This window comes from Priapulus caudatus, unplaced genomic scaffold, assembly GCF_000485595.1.
Source record: "Priapulus caudatus unplaced genomic scaffold, Priapulus_caudatus-5.0.1 Scaffold155, whole genome shotgun sequence".
NCBI lineage: Eukaryota > Metazoa > Priapulida > Priapulimorpha > Priapulimorphida > Priapulidae > Priapulus > Priapulus caudatus.
In genome coordinates, this window is record NW_014577216.1 from 116833 (window position 1) to 129332 (window position 12500).

Sequence of the window (12500 nt, forward strand, 5' to 3'; positions counted from 1 at the left end):
CCAAAAGGGGGGGGGCATGGATCCCCTCATTCATCAACTCTCTCTCTAACTAACTCATTATAACACTCTCTAACTAACTCATTAACTCTCTCTAACTAACTCATTAACTCTCTCTAACTAACTCATTAACTCTCTTTAACTAACTCATTAACTCTCTTTAACTAACTCAATAACTATCTCTAAATAACTCATTAACTCTCTCTAACTCGCTAACAGCATCGAAATACGCGCGCGATCATTGGTGGGGGGGAGGAATTCGTCCGTCGTAAACAATAGTAGTAATAATAACACACTGCTATATACAGAGATTTGCCGCAAGATCGAAGACTCTTAGGAGATATCGTGGATCACACTTCGTAACATCCGGGTCACAATCGATTCGCGGTTCAAAGCTGTTCCGCCTCAACCGCCAGAAACCAGGATTTACGCGTGACTACGGGTAAAAGTAATTTTTGCTCACTCTCGGCACGCATAATCTAATTAACAAGTTAATAACATCTAAATTAATCTTAATCTTAATTAACAATCAAATTAACGCATAATATGACATTGCTTACGCAGCCATATATCGCGAGTTGCTGTATAGATCCCACGAAGTCGGGATGAAGAGGGTGATATACACAGTGCCATGTATATACAGTTCTGTAGTTCGCATCGCGTGTATGCGTAAGGGCTGCTCATACTCCCCAAATCATGCAATGCTGGATAATGTTCGGCACCAGGCATGTATTTACACGAACCTATGCAAAACGACGGTGTAAAGAGACATGGGGCGCCATCCCCAGGCGTGCTACAACAAATAACAGTCGGGTTATAGCTGAGTTGTTTACAATTCCCATCGCTCTGCGGCCTGCTTGCTGAGACTCCTATGGTGGTTTTACCGCAGCACGTATATATTTACTAACATGCAGCTTCTTTTCGACGGATTTCCCTAAATCCTAACGCAGACGATTACGAGTAGCAGGCCAAGTGTAGACTAGAAAAACAGCTGCTATGGTACGCCGCAGTGTCTATACGTAGAGACAGGGTTGTAATTATGTACAGCTGTTCGCATTATGCGTTCAGTTTCTTCGTTTGAATGTTTTTGGGAAGCTATGAATAGCTGTGTATTCTGCGGATATTGTCTGCGTGGTGAGGAAGCCGCGTGAAGATAATAATCGTTAGTATAAATAAGTACGATACGATATTTGATAAGTTGATTTCACAGATTTGTTCGAATCTGCATGGCTGTAAAACTCAGGTTACAAGCTTTAAAAACGCTGGGCCGTTGAGCTGCGGTTGGTGTAGCGTATCCAACCTTTTTTCCCGAGAATATATCATATATAAATTAAATACATATATGGAACATGAGTCTCAAACAAGGGAAGCACAATATGACGATGTTTTCGCTCCAAAAAGATGTTTATATACTTCTTCATGTAAGCTTTTTTTATACACACCATCTAAAAAATCTGGAACTTGAGAGGTGATGAGAGAACAAGCTAAGACCTATCTGTGTACATCAACCATTTTTTATAAGAATGTAAATAAGATGCCAGTATCGTGCTGCAATCAGCCATGTAATTTCACGCCCTCTTGCGCATGCTTCAGGCGTGCATGCATATGAGTTTACTTTACTTTACGTTTTTTTAATGTACAAAAATTAATCCATTGGTTATAAGACGTTATAAGGATTAATGACGGCAGACTCGGGGGAACACGCCTTCCTTTCATCAAATGATTTTTTGTCTGTATGGCTTCCTATCAGTGTGATTATTATGTCGTCTGTATACGTTATCACACGTGTTAGATCCGCTGCTGTCATGAACTTGGCCTAGGGCCGTCTGGGTGAATATAATATAAACCCTTTATTTGTATTTTTACCACGTTTGTTGAGAAGGTTGTCTGTTTTTAATCACAAACTGTTTGAGCTTTTTGATCATGTATTTAACATATATTATTACGATAAATACTAGCGATAGTATATATATATATATATATAATAAATAATAAATAATAATATAATATAATATATTTAAGAAAATCTAATGGCTATATATATATAATTATATATATTAAATATATGTGAAATTTAATCAGCCCTCATGCTCTCGCGCAAGCAAGTAAAAGTAACAAAAGTAAAAGTAAAGAAAGCCAGCACGCACGCACGCACGCACGCACACACACGCACGCACGCATGCGATCACACACAGGACGTAACACAGTGCAATGTACCACACGACATCACACGATATAACACACGCTGTAGACATAACAGCGACACTTCGCGGCTCGTAGTGAACATGTACTGATATAGTATAATACCTATATATATATATATATATATCATAAGTAGCATAATAGGGAATCTATTTCTACTTCTATTCCTATTATCTACTTCTGTATATATATATATATATATATATATATATATATAAATATATTATATATATATACGGAAGACACGGGTTGTTTGAACGAGGCTATCAATAACGTTCGAAAAACTATTGTTCATTCCAAACGCACGCGATATTTAAAGTAATTACGTCACCGTAAATAGTAAAAGTAAAGAAAATATTTCCACTTTTTCACAAAATGTAAGTAGTTCTGTTTACTTTTTATGGTTAAATTTCTGCACTATACTTCCTATTTTACTATATTGTTCAATGTAAACATACGCTCGTGACTCATAACAAGCAATTAATGTCAGGATCATATTTATCAAATCGTCCAGGTTTTTTGGATTTTAACTAGTTGAGAAACAATCTTATCGGGTAACAATTTGACGATACGTTTAGTCCCATTAGTACTTACTTTTAATGTAAAAAATGGCAACAAAATGTTTACAAATATCACCATAGAAAATTCGTGACGTATAATCAATATAAACAAACACGCTATTTACAATGCATCTCACCGCTCACGCCCGTAGCAGCAGTGCGTATAGGGCATGGATTGGAATAGCTCTAGAACTCCCTTCGCTCTGCCACGGGCTATGGTTCTAGAGCTAGCATAGGAATAACGGGGCAGACGCAAGACACGAGGGCACAGTTACTTACAATACAAAAACATCGTAACTCCACACGCCAATGATTAGTACTATTATACTGCATGGGTAAAGTTATTGCAAAGACTAATATTGCGGCTAAAATGCTTGACTAAACGCCCCCCTGGGTCGGGCGCACGCTATGCATGGTTCCATGGTGCCATGTAACATACGCTGAGTTAGACGAAGGATGCATGCATTAGCAACCCGTGCGTGCTGATTTAAACAATACGGTGCAAGTTCTCTATGAAGATATATATATATATATATATATATTATATATATATATATATATATTATATCAGGAGGCGTATATTTGACAAATATTTGTCATTATACCTCGCTTGATGTATATATATATATATATAATATAAATATAGTGCATTATATCGAGAGTATCGGTAGATAGAACACAACACACGCACGCGCACGCCTGTGCGCATATTTCGTGTATGTCGTGCGTGTGTTCGTGTATGTGTGCGTGCGTGTTGTTCGTGTATGTGTGCGTGCGTGTGTTCGTGTATGTGTGCGTGCGCATTTCGTGTATGTGTGCGTGCGCATGTTCGTGTATTGGTGCGTGCGTGTGTTCCGTGTATCTGTGCGTGCGCGATGTTCGTGTATGTGTGCGTGCGTGTGTTCGTGTATGTGTGGCGTGCGTTTGTTTCGTGTATGTGTGCGTGCTTTTGTGTTTATCCTAGAAATTTGAATCTAATCCTTGATCAGTATCCGTGCAGTGTGTTGATTAATATCTTAATCAGAATGTAAAGTAAATAAGATATACAACGCAATGAACCTCTCCAAACAAAGTAAGCCATATGATATTGGTATAGGGCGCTGTACACTGATTGTATTCATAATAAAAAATGTTTAACAAAATTGCAGTCATGCGCATCAAATATGACGATATCTACGTACGAGTTTATAGCAGCTCCACCCACGCCATACACCTCATGCATCGTCATTTATTCACAACCCCTTTTATGCGCCCTCGTCTGTTCCATCACTCTCTCTCTCTCTCTCTCTCGCTCTCTCTCATCTCTCTTCTCTCTCTCTCTCTCGTCTCTCTCTCGTCTCTTCTCTCTCTCTCTCTCTCTCTCTCTCTCTTCTTGCTCTCTCACGTTTCTCTATCTCCCATCCTCTCTCCTCTCTCTCTCTCTCTCTCTCTCTCTCCTCTCTCTCTCTCCTGCTCTCGATCTCTATCTATATATATTTATTTATTTATATCTATCATCTATCTATCTATCTATCTATCTATCTATCTATCTATCTATCTATCTCTCCCTTTATCCTTGATACTACCGGAGTAGTGATATGCCCCAATCAGAAGTACTTTTATGTACTGCATACAGTACTCGCCATATTGACCATTGACACAATTTCAAAATGACGAGTGGCGCAGATGAATAAATCATAGAAAATCCTCTTCTTCTGCGCAGCAGTGGTTGTCCCGGTGGATTTTCTCCCGCCAGGCGTTTTATTCGTTTGTGTTTCCGAATTGCTTGATCAACATGGAAGCAGCTATACTGCCCCGATTCCAATCATCCTCCCATCGTGCATAATAGCTGACAGCGAGCGAAATTTATTCAGGAGATAACTTGCGCCAATAGAACACGCGCGGTTGTCGTTTGCCCTAGTAAATGCCTAGATATGTGCTTAGAGGGCGTGGTACATGTATCATCAGGAGAGAATAATAATAGATAATATGATTATTGACGGTGGCCTATATGAACAAAACACAAGTACGCAGGTTCGCATGTTGGCGAACATATAAAGTTCGAGACGAAGGCCAAAATAATTTCAAGACAAACACATTTACGGACGCCAACTCCAACTTCATTTGAACGCAACACATGTTCGCAAGTACGCAAGTAAACAAGTTGGCAAAGCAACTAATTATAGAAGCAAATACACGTTTTACACGTTTACAAGTTCATACACCCCCCCCCCCATTCACACCACCGCCACCCACCAATTTCCGTTTTTCAACTTGCTGTTTGTTCGCGTACTTGTGTTTGCGTACATGCGTGCTTGCGTGCTTGTGTTTTGTTCGTATGGGCCACCGTAATGATTCACTCCTGGTATCATCAATTTTCTAATGTTTTGAAGACATCTTGAGCGGCTTTTCGCCGACGAGCAATTAAGCTAGTTGATAAATACTAATAATTACACTAGTGTCTTACTAATTATGATTTGAAGTACCAGCTTCAAATACCTGAAAAAGTAATATGTTTCTATTCTAGATGTATGACGTGAGGACAGATGTGTGACATGTATACAGACCAAAGGGCTGTTGTCAGAAACAGGTTATATACATAGGTATGACATCATAAATGTAAAATATCATAGCTTTTGCGCACCAGTTTACGTGCGAAAACATTTTACGACATTTTATACTTATATTAGTAAAAATTTCTTTATTATTTAACTACTTTAAAACTTATATTAGTCACAAGTATTTGTGATGTTTCTGACAACGGGCCCCTGAAATCGCTCGACGAAGTCATAGGAATATACGGTTTCGATGGATGGATGGATGGATGGATGGATGGGTGGGTCGATGGGTGGGTGGGTGGATGGATGGATGCGTAGCTTGCACATGACATGCTCTACATCATTAAATATAACAACGCAGTTATGGATCTCAAAAGTTGGGCACGCAACAAATTGAATTCTCGCCCAACTCTATGAATGTTATCAACTTTCAACTGTTATGATTAAACTGTGAAGTTATTATTAAATGTTTCTTTTGCGAACCATCCCTGATGTTCTATGGAAATTGCAATATCTCAAAATTCTGAAAGGCGCAAATTATCGAGCTAGCTCTTCATATTCGCACCAATAAATTTATGTAAATTCATAGCCCAATTTCTAGAGCGCATTTTGTAGCGTTTATGAACTCTCTGATGTATTTTGTTACTCGCTACTCTTATATAAGTATAAGCGATAACTCCGTATAACCGGTGGTAGTTTCAAAACGAGCGCGTGGCAAGAATATATCACACTGCTGTCGTTCTTACTACTGGCAGTCTCGCGCTATCTCGCGAGAGCTCCGAATGCACACGCGTCGGTTGCACGGTCGATGGCGGCTCGCTGAAGAAGTAGCAGTGACTCGAGTCACGGCGCTTCTGCCAGAGCGCTGGGTTGCCCGAGCGGAAATGCTCCCGGTTTACGAACTCGTCGTAGTACCACTCGAGTCGGGCATTGTCCTCTTCCTGGCGTATGTACTTCACCATCAATATAATGATGCTGAGCGCGTAGAAGAGTATGACGATGACGATGTAAGTGAACGCCGACATATCGTCGTCGGTTTGTTTCGTTTCCCCGCAACAGATGGCGTTGATCAACTCCGTGATGTTGTTGCAGTTTACGCCGCCAGGTTGCAGCACGGTAGCGGCAGACGATAGTAGGTCTGCAGCGCTCGTGTCGGCGTTGATTGATGTCAGAGTCACCGTCGGAGACATGTCGCAATTTCCTATGCTGTCGTAGACTTGATCTGCTTCGAGTTTATATCAAGCAGCATTCGGAGATTTGTCGAGCAGAAACTTCCTGAAAAGAAACCGGACGCCGTTAACAAACCGATTAGAAATAAGTGATAGACGTGTAACCATATAAGGGAGATAACGCAATAGCTCAAACCGGTTTAAAAAAAATCTACTTATTTTACGTCTAAACTCGGGTTTAACGTATTGATTCCCGGTGTTACTGTGAAGAAACGGGGACGCGATACGTGTTTAAATTAGCAATGGTGCTTAAAGATTTTAGAGATTAATTTTGAGAGAGAGAGAGCGAGGGGGGAGAGAGAAAGAGAAAGAGAAAGAGAGAGAGAGAGAGAGAGAGAGAGAGAGAGAGAACGAGAGAGAGAGGAGAACGAGAGAGAGAGAAAGGGTGTAAGAGAGAGAGAGAGGAGGAGAGAGAGAAGAGAGGAGAGAAGGAGGGATAAGAGAGAGAGAGAGAGAAAGAAGGAGAGAGAGAGAGCGGGGAGAACGAGAAGAGAGAGAAGAGGAGCAGAGAGAGGAGGAGAGAGAGAGGGATTTGTTTACAATAGACGTCTTCCATGCCATAAGTATGTGTGTGGGGGGATGACTCATCAATCGGTATATTTGGATATAAGTCTGTTCCGGCCCTCTTTATACCTATATGCAGGAATGCGTTTACATAGTAACGCGTATGTGTAGATGACACAGCGACAAATATATATGCAGGCAAGCACATGTTTCAGCTGAAGGATGGCTGAAATACCTTGCATAAGGTAATATCTGTGCGAATAACCACGATGACTGGCGATAATTTACTACTTGCTATAATTATAATGACGGTATATTCATATGATTGCATTAATTATGTGTATGCTTTATAGGCCACGTCGGCGGGGCACCTGCCTTTTCACTTCTAATGTAAAACACTCAACATTATATCAATGTGATTCTGATCGCTAGGCAAATTTCAGCGCCACAAATTAGCTGGGTTTTTAATGTTATCGGGGTACACCCGATATAGCTAGATTTATTGGTGGGGGGGGAATGGATTGCGATGCAGGTTCTTTATTCATAAGAGCCGGTCATCGTTCACGTTTATATTATATAACGAACAATGTAATTAGATCGCATATTTGCTCATTAGCACCCGCATATCCCCATTCTTTCTCTCTCTGTCTTTCTCTTTCTATAATTATAGACAGAGCGAGGATAAACAACATAACAACAAACACACCACAACACAGCACAACACAGAAAACAACACACACACACACACACATCACAACACACACACACACACACACACAACACACACCAGAGTAACACACACCCACACACACACAACCCACATGAGACACACCAAACACACCACACGTCACACACACCAGCACAGGTCACACACACACACCACACACACACAATATATATACGTATATATATATATATATATATATATATATATATATGTATGATGGTGTTGGTGATTGGATGGAAATGGCATGGATGGATGGATGGATGGGGAGGATGGATGGATGGATGGATGGATGGATGGATGTTGGATGGATGGATGGATGGATGGATGGTTTATGGATGGATTGGATGGATGATGCATGGAGGATGGATGGATGGATGGATGGATGGATGGATTGGATGCGATGCGATGGATGATGGTCATGGATGGATGGATGGCATGGATGGATGGATGGATGGATGGACTGATGGATGGATGGATGATGGAGGATGGAATGGAGGATGGATGCGATGGATGAGATGGTAATGGATGGATGAGTGATGTGATGGACGGATGGATTGGATGTGATGATGTAGTATGGATGGATGGATGGTATGGATGGATGGTAGATGGCTGATGGATGGATGGGTTATGGATGGCATGGATGGATGGATGGAATGATGGATGGATGGATGGATGGATGGATGGATGGATGGATGGATGGATGGATGGATTGGCATGAGTGGATGGTGGATGGATGGATTGATGGATGATGGATGGATGGATGGATGGAGCGAATGGATGGATGTGGATGATGGATGGATGGAATGCGATGGATGGATGGATGGCATGGATGGATGGATGGATGATGGATGGATGATGGTGGATGGATGGATGGAATGGATGGATGGATGGATGGATGGATGGATGGATGGATGAATGGAAGATGGATGGATGGGATGTAATGGATGGATGGATGGTGGCATGGATGGATGGCAAGGGGTGGATGGGTGGCATGGATGGATGGATGTGGATGGAGTGGATGGATGGATATGGATGGATGGATGGCAATGGATGGATGGTATGGTGGATGGATGATGGGTGGATGGCATGAATGGATGACATGGATGGATGGATAGATGGATTAGATGGATGAATGGATGGGTGGATGGGTGGGCTGTGATGGTTGGATGGTGGGCGGCATGGGTGAATGGGTGGGTGGATGGAGTGGATGGGTGGAATGGATAGAATGGGTGGATAGATAGATGGGTTGATGGATGGATGAGATGAATGGATGGATGGATGGATGGATGGATGGGATGGATGGGATGGATGGATTGGATGGATGGATGGATGGTATGGATGGATGGATGGATGATGATAGGTGATGGATGGATGGTGGATGGATGGATGGATGGATGGGTGGAATGGGTGGATGGAAATGGATGGATGGATGGAATGGATAGATGGATGGGTGGATGGATGAATGCATGAATGGTATGGATGGATAGATGATGAATAGATGCGGTGGATGGGTGGCGTTGGATGGTTGGATGGTGGGACGGGATGGGTGGATTGGGTGGGTGGATGCGGTGGATGGGTGGATGGGTGGCATGGATGGGTGGCATGGATTAGAATGGGTGGATAGATAGATGGGTTGATGGATAGATGGGTGGATAGTAGATGGATATATCTATATCTATATATATCTATATATATATATAGATAGATAGATATATATATAGATAGATAGATAGATAGATAGATAGATAGATAGATAGATAGATAGATAGATTAGATAGATAGATAGATAGATAGATAGATAGATAGATAGATAGATAGATAGATAGATAGATAGATAGATAGATAGATAGATAGATAGATAGATAGATAGATAGATAGATAGATAGATTAGATAGAAGATAATAGATAGATACGATAGATAGATATGCTGCGACACCACCTATTGATTAGCCAGCAGTAAATAGAAACTTCGTTGTTATTCACTCCTGATTTAGGCTTTGCATACTAGCCACGACGCTGACACATATCCACAGGGCCTCTAACGACAAAGCGCAAACTACCGATCCGTCGCGGCGTGAATTATGAGAGACGTGCCTTGCCTAGCCATGTACATACTCACGCACCCCACCCCCTCCTCCGCTTCCGTGGAACACAGGTTTCGCGTGTTTGAGGCGGTCGAATGTGGGCTAGTGCATCATGTGCGCGTAACGTGGTCGTAATGGTAGACAAACTAACGAATTCTGCATTTATCGCGGAGGCTGCTGGCGGTGTAATAAATAAACAGCAGAGTGGTGGTGTAATCGTCTGCACGGCCCGCCACCGCAGTCATCAGTACGACCTCGATGCTCACGAGATCGTATCGCGTATGTTTGACTCTGAGTATTAGGCGGCCTAGTTTCCAAGACGCTGATGTCTCTCGAGATATCAACATGTTCTGCTTGCATATATGACAAGTACGACATACGCATATACGCTCTCCTATGACACTATTTGTCATAGGAAGATTCTTCCTATGACAAATATTGGCGACGAGTCAACTTCGTTCCGCTTTACAGCTGAAATTCACTGCTTGCGTTCATAATAGCGCTCCTAAACTCCTATGATGCGCACAACACATATGCCTACAACAATATTTGTCATGGGAAGAATCTTCCTATGACAAATAGTGTCATAGGAGAGCGTATATGGGAGAAAGAAATACCGAACGATCAAACCAATACATGCCGATACAAAAATATACACGTTACATATAAACGAATTGAATGACGACAATTGATGCAACCCCACGCTGCAAAATACACTACACAGTTACAACAAACTACGCAATAACTGAAACGTAATTGAAATCTGGTTAACTCACAGATCATTGGAAACTAGAGTATAACTAGTTTCCATGTACGTGTGTTTTTGCTGTTCATTGACAATACTGTACCACGTATAGTGACGTCCGCATGTAATAGCTGACTGAGAGCGAAACTACATAGGCATATAGCTACTCAATCTAAATTAAGCCAACGTCTGTTATAGACGTTGATTAATTATATCAAGAGTACTTAATAGAGATCTCTATTATGTACACTTGATTATATCTACATCGTTTCTATTTTGTATCGCAGTGAGCTATTCGCGGGAAGCTGTTATGTGATGTACGGTCACCTTTGTCGGAAATAAGCCATACCCGCGACTAAGCTAGCCGTCTATAACATTTCATGTTTATAAAAACGTCACTTTTAGCTCTGAAATGTATATATTATATATATATATATATATATATATGGAGAGAGAACGAGAGAGAGAGAGAGAGAGACATTGAGAGAGAGGGAGGTGAGCGAGAGGGAGAGGGATGGAGAAAAGAATCAGACGCGGTGCTATTTCACACGCAAGGCGATCTGGCAGACGGTGCTACGAGCAACTAACAATAGATGAAATAGGGGATTTCCCATATTATATCCACCCGTGGCGGAAGATAGCCCGATTGGCGCGTGCCATGCAGAGCAAGTGGGTTTCGTTATAACACGCGGGGATTTCCCACAAATTCGTAGGATATGCTTGCGCGCAGGCAGCCTAGCTGGGAGTGTGACGTGACTGCCATGTAACATGCACTATTCCCCATTTTCCTATACAGTAATGTTTTTCTCATTTTCCCGTTGCCCCACACTTCACTTCCTTGTCTAAGGATAGTCTTGATTCGATCGAAGATAAAAACTATTTAAGCCACCTGATGCATGATGTTGCATGACCTGGTGCATGATGTTGCATGACCTGATGCATGATGTTGCATGACCTGATGCATGATGTTGCATGACCTGATGCATGATGTTGCATGACCTGATGCATGATGTTGCATGATGTTGCATGACCAGATGCATGATGTTGCATGACCTGATACATAATGTTGCATGATGTTGCATGACCTGATGCATGATGCTGCATGATGTTGCATGACCAGCGGCATGTTGCAGACTTCCTTGTCTAAGAATAGTCTCATTTTTGGCAAAGACGAAAACTATCTACGCCACCTGATGCATGTTGTTGTGTGTGATTTTAGGTTTTATGGGCGCTCGTTTACAAGGAGAATCAGGCGGACAGCTGCATTTTGTTACGAGAGCGACTATAACGGAACCGCTTATAGTCACTTATTAGCCTGTTTATGTTCCTAGCAGAAGCTGACGTGACTCCTGCTGAATTCTGCTATCTCAACATTTCAGCGTAGTCTTTCAGCGGCTTGTAAATTACGTCGACTAATCATATTTTTGATACGAAATATTATTAACGTTAACGTTCGTCACAATTTAACGTTGTGTAAGAAAGAATCCCATGAAGAAATTGCAAGACTACAAACCATGTTTTCTATTAATCTCATGATTTCTATGAATTCCATGTTTTCTATGAATCTCATATTTTCTATAAATCCCATGCTTCTATGAACCCATATAAACTCAGATGTAAGCCATATTTTCGATGAACCAACAGATTGCTATGAACCCATATCAACCCAGATGTGAATCATATTTCCGGACTACAGAAATCTATCTTTCGTGCGTTCAATGCACTATAAATGAGTCATGAATAAAAGTACACTAGGGATCTATTGGTTTAGTCGACATGCATGCAACATTTCCATAACCTTAACCCATGAGCAAATTTATCATATATAGTCATTAGCATTGTACACTTACATATATTTGCATGTATATTTAGTCATATATTAGCATATCTACTGTCTGCGTTCAGGGTATAGCTA

General features: G+C 41.3%; 1 protein-coding gene across 1 annotated transcript in view; it reads right to left on the reverse strand.

Annotated features, from left to right (window-relative positions):
* Window positions 1–5000: 5000 nt before the first annotated feature.
* LOC106806339 overlaps window positions 5001–12500 on the reverse strand; it is a 22802-nt gene continuing 15302 nt past the window's right edge. Inside the window, exon 2 of the mRNA XM_014808245.1 lies at window positions 5001–6571. Within this exon, the coding sequence (XP_014663731.1) occupies window positions 6022–6486 (465 nt within the window). The 5' untranslated portion in view covers window positions 6487–6571 and the 3' untranslated portion in view covers window positions 5001–6021. The remainder of the gene's footprint in view (window positions 6572–12500) is intronic.